This window comes from Mustela nigripes, chromosome 4 (assembly GCF_022355385.1).
Source record: "Mustela nigripes isolate SB6536 chromosome 4, MUSNIG.SB6536, whole genome shotgun sequence".
Lineage (NCBI taxonomy): Eukaryota > Metazoa > Chordata > Mammalia > Carnivora > Mustelidae > Mustela > Mustela nigripes.
Window position 1 is genome coordinate 62717839 of NC_081560.1, and position 9749 is coordinate 62727587.

General features: G+C 36.2%; 1 protein-coding gene across 1 annotated transcript in view; it reads left to right on the forward strand.

The window, feature by feature from the left end:
* THSD7A (thrombospondin type 1 domain containing 7A) overlaps window positions 1-9749 on the forward strand; it is a 469954-nt gene that overhangs the window by 443790 nt on the left and 16415 nt on the right. The window contains exons 21-23 of the mRNA XM_059396774.1: window positions 39-184; window positions 604-778; window positions 4840-5013. Coding sequence (XP_059252757.1) covers window positions 39-184; window positions 604-778; window positions 4840-5013 — 495 coding nt within the window. The remainder of the gene's footprint in view (window positions 1-38; window positions 185-603; window positions 779-4839; window positions 5014-9749) is intronic.

Here is a 9749-nt window from a genome sequence, read left to right on the forward strand (position 1 = left end):
TATGTCACTAGAGCTGCATCCCTTTGTATCTCTTTAAGGAAAAATGGTCCGAAGACGCACAGTGACCCAGCCCTTTCAGGGTGATGGGCGGCCATGCCCTGCCCTGATGGAACAGTCCAAGCCTTGCCCAGTGAAACCCTGTTACCAGTGGCAGTATGGCCAGTGGTCTCTATGCCAAGTGCAGGTAATCAGATCTCAAGAAGTTATATGGAAATGTGTGTCCTTTATCCGCAGAGACTTGTTTTCAGAAGTATTTTTCAGAGCTGACAGCATGTTTCCTCCTGAAGATTTTAGATGCTTTGCCATTTTGTAACTGTTTAATTAGTTTTGATAATAAGCAGTCCCTGTCCTGTGTTTTTTAAATCATTTGGAGACTGATTCATTTTAATGAAAATTTATTTGCCTGTCTTTGGCTAGAAAACAAATAGATTGTTCATTGTCTACTTTATAGCTAGTGTCCTATAGGACTTCTTCCCTAGGGTTACAAATGGTTCTTTAACTGCTCATAAATCAAAATCAGTGGTGTAGAGATGACTGTAAGTGATGAGCTCGCTAATGAATTATTTTTCTTTTCCTAATTAGTTATTTCTTCCTGCATTTCAGGATGCCCAGTGTGGCGAAGGGACCAGAACAAGGAACATTTCTTGTGTAGTGACTGATGGATCAGCTGATGATTTCAGCAAAGTGGTGGATGAAGAATTCTGTACTGACATTGAACCCATCATAGATGGTAATAAAAAAATGGTTCTCGAGGAGACCTGCACCCAGCCTTGCCCAGGTAACAATACCAAAACAGAATTCATAGTTTGGTCATTTCCTGTTAGCACCAGGGTTGAGAAAGGGGTATAGTCTAAGTTGTATAGATACTCAAGTCCTGTCAGCAAGTTCTTCTCATTCAGTAGTATCTGTGCCAATAACTGGATACTGTAGTGTGGGTGAAGGGGGTACTGCCTTATTACCCAGTGAAGGGTGAAGTCTGGGTCTCCCATGTGGCCTCTGCTGACATCCACCCACCTGGAGTTTTAACACCTGCAGGGAATGGCAGTTAAGACCTTAGGCTCATGCTTGACAGGACAAGTATGACAGAATTTCCATTTAGGAAATTTAGGACTTCCAGGAGAAAGAGAAGCAGGATCTAAACTCATAATGGCTAAAGAAAGATTAAGTCCTTATAACGAAAGCTTACTCTAGGTCCTGAATAGAGTCAATAATAAATTTGCACATTGGTATATTATAAATAAAACATAAAATGTAGAGAAATAACTAGAAAGCATCAAGAAAAAAACCAGATTACTTGCAACTGAAGGCAATCATTTAAAATTATAAAAGAATTCTTCTTAGTTACAATGAAAGCCAAAAGACAATGGAATGTATGCAAAGTGTGATAGCAAATGGTCATGAACCTCAAGTGCTATCCCCAGCTACATCATCAAGAGAAAAAAATGTATGGAAGAAAATATTGAAAGAAATTATTCCAATTCAAAGTTAGACACAAGGGGTTCATGCAGTAAAATGTGGAAAGCAAATATTATATATCAGATAGTTTAGAGATAATTGGCAAACAGTGAGAAGCTAATATTTAGGAATTTGGGCTTGAGGCAGAGAACTTGAGGGTAGATAGAAGTCAAAGTAAGTTCAATGTCAAACATGAGCCAAAGGCTTTGAGAAAGATGGGGGAAACACTTTATTATTAGTAGGCCAGGAAAGAAGAAGATTGGAAATAAACTGCCTATACTTCACCCTCAGTGGAAAGTGCTTATTCTCTCAATTTGCATATAAGAAAAATATTAATATCTTTAAGAAATATGTTATTTCACAACAAGATCCCCCCAAGATAAAAAGTATTTGGCAAACAAATATTGGAGACAAAAATAAATCCTACCTTTTTTACTTAGGTAGTCAAAGAAAATTTTAAAGATGGAGAACATATTTTCAAAAGTTTATTCTAATGGAATTAAGTGTCTAAACACTGTAAAAAGCTGACAATAGAGGTGGTTCACTCATTCTCATTAATTTGCTTATTCTTCAGCAGGTAAATTATTTGAGGTGATTATATTGGCAGTTTCTATAGTTTATCAAGATGAACTGAATAAAATTAAACAGAGCAGTAGATAAAACCCAATCCTTTGAACTAAATGCTAGAGTTTGAGAGCATCTTCTCACTGTGCATATTCAACTGTAATGGTTTTGTGTGTACAGATGGGTTCCTCTACTTCAGGAGAAGAAAGAGCTTTTCAAAAATCTTACTTTCTAGGCGTAGGCTAAGTATTGTTTCTTGGGCATTCCAACACTTGCTAATAACAGCCTGATCCAGCAATTCCCCTGTTCCATTTCCTGCCCCCCCCAATACTGGCCCGATCTCAGTCCAGATCTCACACACAATTAAATTTCATAAAATCATTTTGCTTCACAACAGACTGAGGTTCAGGCGGTGGCAGCAGGTAAGGGCTCTGAGAAGAGCCAAGGACTGAACCTTTGGGCTTCGATGTGCTGAATGGTCACATAGTCCCTGAAAGGTGACCGAACCTAAAAGTTGGTAAGGCCCATCTCTTCCAAAGCCAATTCTCCAGGGCCATTAATACGATTATTGTGATACCCACAACACTGACCTCCTCGCCAGGCATTGGTGTCTACTTCCTTGTGGAGTTTCTCCTACTTGTTTTCATTATACTTCCTGCAGCCCAATCACCCATTCATTTGATTATTATCAAGTGTTATTGGGGGCCCTGCCGAGGGCTCAAGATTGGAGATACAGCGAGAGACAAATATACCCTGTCCACATTGAGTTTACCTTCTAATGGAAGAGAGAGTTGCAAATCTAATACTAATATAAGTAAATACAAGATTGAACTTTGTCCTAAGTGACCCAGAGGAAAGGAAGATCCCATAATATCCAACAGGGAAAACACACCATTCTAATTAAATTAATTATATATCCAGGAGGAGGCTGTTCTTTTTTGGTAAATTACAATCTATGCATCTCAGTACCTCTCTTGGCTGGTTTTCTCCAATAATGGGTTTTGAAAATTGGCAATACAGGAGCTACCAAACTTTAAAGAACAAAATACTAAAGTAGGGATGTGCATTTCATACACTTGTCCTGTCTTTTACAGGCATAGTGTAGTTTATTATTATGCTTTGTATGGTCACAGTCACAATATGAAAGTATGTTTAGTACAAGCTAATGTCTCATTCTCATTTGTTGTTATTAAATCTCTGAAGCCTGAACTGGATTCTTTGGGGGTGAGGAATATATAAATCACAGTCAATTACTAAAAGATGTTTTGAATTCTATTGTAAAATACACTATTTCAAGTGCTATAAGCAGAGAGATAAAACCTACCTTTTTTACTAGTAGGCTTTATTTCCATGTAGTCTGCAATAACTGAGGTAGAGTTATATTACCTTTATCTTGAGAGGAGTGTTTAAAATTTTAATAGTTTCCCCTGCGTAATTAAAAACTGGGGGACCAAAAAGTATTTAAACATGCTTGTAACACTTGTAAAATTTACTAGAATTTTCTGCACTTCAGGAGGACATTGAATATTAATGATATACTATTATAAAGATCTACAAAAATCACTCCACTTTACTATTATACATCTATTAGTCAATAATTCATGCCTGACCAAGATTTCTTAATTATAACACAAGACATGTTTTCATTAATCAGATCTCCAGGCAACTTTGTGCTAATATTAGACATCTGCAGCATAATGTAAGGCAATATGAATTATGCATGTGGTATGGCTAGAATAATTAACATGATAAGAATCCCTATGGATTTGTGTCTATCATAATACTGTATCCTCTGAACAGTATCATCAGTCAGTCCTGAAGAATGGATGGGTATATGGGAAAGATATTTCATTAACTCTTCCCTGTTCTTAAAATGGTTGAAGAGGTTGAACACATGATACACCAGGGTCCAGCAACTCCACTGCTAGGTATGAACCCAATAGAAATGCACATAAAAGTTCAAAGACTCATACTAAAATGTTCAAAACAGCAGTATTCCTAATAGAAAAAGTTTACAACTCTCCACCTACCACCACTAAAATGGATATCGTGATATCTTCATATGGTGGAACAAAGTACAGCAGTAAGAATGATCAAACTAAAACTACATAAATATATGTGGATCTTGCAAACATAAAGGAGTGAAATATTTGTTGAAGATATGTACAGTGTAATTCCAGATATAACCCAAGAAGAGCTTCTGAAATTCCGAGAATGCCCCATTGCTTGATATGAGTATTGGTTGCATGGTTTTGTAATCACGTTGAGAAAATTCCAACATTTTTTCATGTGTATTATTCTTCAGTAAATGATTGAAAAAAAGGAGAAGTGGATTGAGCTGTAGATCAGGTAAAATTACAAGCATTATTGTCACTACTCCAGTTATTCAATTGGCTTTCTCACCTCCACCCCTCTGGTAAGCAATAGGAGAGAAAAAAAGTATACATGCCAGTTTTCTCAGCCTCGGAGTTCAAATTCTTTTGAAATTATAAGTACCTACAAGATGATATACCCTTTTATAATAATGACAAGAGTAGTGGTGGTAGGTTTTAAATCAACTATTTTTGTCTCTTCAGAGGAGGTGAATCACAAGGAACAAGCTCCTTCAATCCATAGTCCATACCCAATAACATCCACTCCAAAAGTAACATCGATACACACTTACAAATTCACAAATATTAAATAGTCTTCTAAATCTTACAAATATCATGGTTTTTTTTGGTATGCTAGTCCTACATTTTCCAGTGAGGTTAAGAAGTAAAATTACTATGGGCCACTGTTTATTGGTATGGGTATAAACCAAAAACCTGTGTTTTGCAGGTGACTGTTATCTGAAGGACTGGTCTTCGTGGAGCCTGTGTCAGCTAACCTGTGTGAATGGTGAAGACCTAGGCTTTGGTGGAATACAGGTCCGTTCTAGAGCTGTGATTATACAGGAACTAGAAAATCAGCATCTGTGCCCAGAGCAAATGTTAGAAACAAAATCATGTAATGGTGAGTGCTGCAAATCATGAAATCTTTTTAATTCATTTTTACATTGATAGACAAAAGCACAAGATATGGACTTTTCTGTTCAATAAGTAATTTGCTAAGATCTTGCTTAAGACTGAGAATTAGGAGTATGATCCTGAATTTTAAAGCTTATAGGAAGAAAAATCTTTCTACCTTTCATAAATTAGATAAGAGATATTTTTTTACATCTATTTATGAGCTACAATAACTGAGAGCACATTATTTGTACACCCAGGACAACCCTTGTCACAACAGTATCCTTTATTTAAATCAGTGGAAACAAAAATCCACAGCAAAGTGAGAGGTTTCACTGTATTCTTAGAAATTGATAAAGTGTTGATAAGAATTTGACATAACACATGAACATACATGTTTATAGGTTTATATGTGTATGTATATGTACATATAGAGCCACGAAATTCATAACATTTCCAAGAACCACTGCACATTAAAATGTCATAGTTTGGGAACACAGAGGCAGTCTAGATGAAAACCTAAGAATTTATAGGGTCAACGAACAACCCATTCCTTCCTGCTTGTGTTTTGAAACAATTAGGGAGTTTAACATTTAATAGCAAATAGAAGTCAAAATATTACTGTTATTACTGAAAAGTTGGAGGAGAGAGCTTAGAATGTGAAGGAACAATGCTTAGAATAAAAACCAAATGTGCTAGATGACTTAAGAAGTAGGTAGAATCATCCCCTTGTCAGTTGAATCTTCCCAAATTCACCAACCAGATAAATTATTCCTTATGTCCTAGGACAATGTAGTAATGAAAGTGAAATAAATCCCAGGGAAAGATTTTCTCAAACCAAAAGGACAAACAAAATTAGAAGTCACTAATGAAAATTACAAAAGAAATCTCCCCATGCACACACATGGGTAAAAACTAAAAACCACACTTCCAGGGCATTACATACCAAATGGCCTGTGGGAGGCAGCACAAAAGTTCTTAGGAGAGAACTTCAAGCCTTAAATGCCTAAATGGGAAGGAGAAAAGTTTAAAATGAGCTAAGCATTAAACTCAAGAGAATTTTTTTTTTTTTAAAGAAAAAGTAGAATGTAACTAATACAGATAAATATAAATTTCATGAGATAGAAAACAAGATAATCAACAACCAATAGTTGACCAAAACTAAATAGACCACCTCAAGGTAAAAATCAAGGGGGAAAAAAAAAAGCAAAATCTATACTGCAAAATGGGGGAAAAAATAAAAATCAATATTACAACAAATAGAATGGAGTTTGAAAATATATTTTTGAATAAATTTTGCTAATATAAATACTTCAAGGTAATCTAGAATGTTGTTGTAATTTATACCAAGAATAATTGAGAATCTACACCATGGAGTCTGTAACTATTTAAAACTCAGATTTATTGGGACGCCTGGATGGCTCACTGGGTTAAGCCACTGCCTTCGACTTAGGTCATGATCCCGGGGTCCTGGGACTTCTTGCTCAGCAGGGAGTCTGCCTCTGCCTGCCTCTCTGCCTGCTTGTTGCTTTCTCTCTCTCTCTTCCTGGAAAATAAATAAATAAAATCTTTAAAAATTTAAAAAAACTCAGATATATCAAATATTTGAGTTTTACCAAAATTTAAAGAAACAAACCACTCCCTTTTATGTGAAATCTTAAAAAATAAAGTTGTGTGGGGAAAAAAGATGAGGAAAATCTCTCCAGCTCCATGAGAGCACAACCCTGTCAGTAAAATCAGTTAATAAATTCACCAATGAAAATAGATGTCAAATCATGAAAGAGTATTATCTAACCAAACCATTAATATCTTATAATTTTGAAAGTACAAAGATGCCTAAATATTAGGTAAAACTAACGTAAGTCCTCACAGCAACAGAAAAAATGGCATATAATTTTTAAATATGCGTTGAAAGGGTGTTCATATAATGCAAAATTAATTTACAATAAAAATTTCCCAATACAACTTGAACTAGAAGGAAATCATTTTACCTGATAAATGTTATGTACCAAAACTAACAGCATACATACAATATTAGGGGAAACATAAGAGACATTCCCTTGCAATCAGTAACAAAGCAAGGATGCTCACTGTGGCTACTTCTTTTCAACCTAGTAAAGAAGATTCTAGCCAAAACACAACCAGAAGCTTAATACTTGAAAACAAAGAAATAACCATTCAGATTACTATATGATTTTCACCTTAAAAATTGTAACAAAACAAAAAAATAATAGAACATCGCTCATAATAAAAACTCAACAGGTGGTTCTCAGCATAGCAAAGGCCATCTTTGACAAACCCACGGCTAACATTATTACACTTCATAGACCAGCTCGTAATTGTTCATCATTAAGAACAGAAGTACAACAAGGATATTATCCTCCCTCACCACTTGTAGTCAGTGTACTACTGGAAATCCGAGCTACAGCAATCAGATAATAAAAAGACATGAGAAGCATCCAAGTTGGTAAGGAAGAAGTAAAACTGTCACTGCTTACAGATGATGTAATATTATACACAGAAGACCCTCCCCCAAAAAACTATTAGAATAAAATGAATCACGTTAAGTTGCAGGATACAAAATTGATATATAGAAACCCATTGCATTTCTATAGACTAATAACAAAACAGAAGAAAAAGAAACTTCATTTACAATTGTACCAAAAAGAATACAATATCTAGAAATAAACTTAACTGAGGAAGTAAAAGACTGTACACTGAAAATCATAAGGCATTGATGAGGGAAATTAGAGACCACATATATAAATGGAAAGAGAGATCATGCTCATGGATTCGAAGAATTAGTATAACCCCTACCAAAGTACCAGTAGGTTTGGTTTGTTTTTGTTGTTGTTGTTGTTGTTTTTTAATAGAACTAGCACAAATAATCATAAGATTTATATGGAATCAAAAACCTGAACAGCCAAAGCAATCTTGAGAAAGAGCAACAAAGCTGAAAAGTAGCACAGATGCAGATGTCAAACTTACTACAAAGCTATAGTAATCAAAACAGTATGGAATTGGCATAAAAATAGGCCCCTATTGTTGTCGCAAATGGCAAGATTTCATTTCTTTTGATGGCTGCATAGTATTCCATTGTGTATATATACCACATCTTCTGGATCCATTCATCTGTTGATGGACATCTAGGTTCTTTCCATAGTTTGGCTATTGTGGACATTGCTGCTATAAACATTCGGGTGCACGTGCCCCTTTGGATCACTACATTTGTATCTTTAGGGTAAATACCCAATAGTGCAATTGCTGGGTCATAGGGCAGTTCTATTTTCAACATTTTGAGGAACCTCCATGCTGTTTTCCAGAGTGGCTGCACCAGCTTGCATTCCCACCAACAGTATAGGAGGGTTCCCCTTTCTCCGCATCTTCGCCAGCATCTGTCATTTCCTGACTTGTTTATTTTAGCCATTCTGATTGGTGTGAGGTGATATCTCATTGTGATTTTGATTTGTATTTCCCTGATGCCGAGTGATATAGAGCACTTTTTCATGTGTCTGTTGGCCATCTGGATGTCTTCTTTGCAGAAATGTCTGTTCATGTCCTCTGCCCATTTCTTGATTGGATTATTTGTTCTTTGGGTGTTGAGTTTGCTAAGTTCTTTATAGATTCTGGACACTAGTCCTTTATCTGATATGTCATTTGAAAATATCTTCTCCCATTCTGTCAGTTGTCTTTTGATTTTGATAACTGTTTCCTTTGCTGTGCAAAAGCTTTTGATTTTGATGAAATCCCAATAGTTCATTTTTTCCCTTGCTTCCCTTGCCTTTGGCGTTGTTCCTAGGAAGATGTTACTGAGGCTGAGGTCGAAGAGGTTGCTGCCTGTGTTCTCCTCAAGGATTTTGATGGATTCCTTTCGCACATTGAGGTCCTTCATCCATTTTGAGTCTATTTTTGTGTGTGGTGTAAGGAAATGGTCCAATTTCATTTTTCTGCATGTGGCTGTCCAATTTTCCCAGCACCATTTATTGAAAAGGCTGTCTTTTTTCCATTGGACATTCTTTCCTGCTTTGTCGAAGATTAGTTGACCGTAGAGTTGAGGGTCTATTTCTGGGCTCTCTATTCTGTTCCATTGATCTATGTGTCTGTTTTTGTGCCAGTACCATGCTGTCTTGATGAGGACAGCTTTGTAATAGAGCTTGAAGTCCGGAATTGTGATGCCACCAACGTTGGCTTTCTTTTTCAATATCCCTTTGGCTATTCGAGGTCTTTTCTGGTTCCATATAAATTTTAGAATTATTTGTTCCATTTCTTTGAAAAAGATGGATGGTACTTTGATAGGAATTGCATTAAATGTGTAGATTGCTTTAGGTAGCATAGACATTTTCACAATATTTATTCTTCCAATCCAGGAGCATGGAACATTTTTCCATTTCTTTGTGTCTTCCTCAATTTCTTTCATGAGTACTTTATAGTTTTCTGAGTATAGATTCTGTGCCTCTTTGGTTAGGTTTATTCCTAGGTATCTTATGGTTTTGGGCGACAACATGGATGGAACTAGAGCATATCATGCTTAGCGAAATAAGTCAAGCAGAGAAAGACAACTATCATATGATCTCCCTGATATGAGGAAGTGGTGATGCAATATGGGGGCTTAAGTGGATAGGAGAAGAATTAATGAAACAAGATGGGATTGGGAGGGAGACAAACCATAAGTGACTCTTAATCTCACAAAACAAACTGAGGGTTGCTGGGGGGAGGGGGTTTGGGAGAAGGGGGTGGGATTAT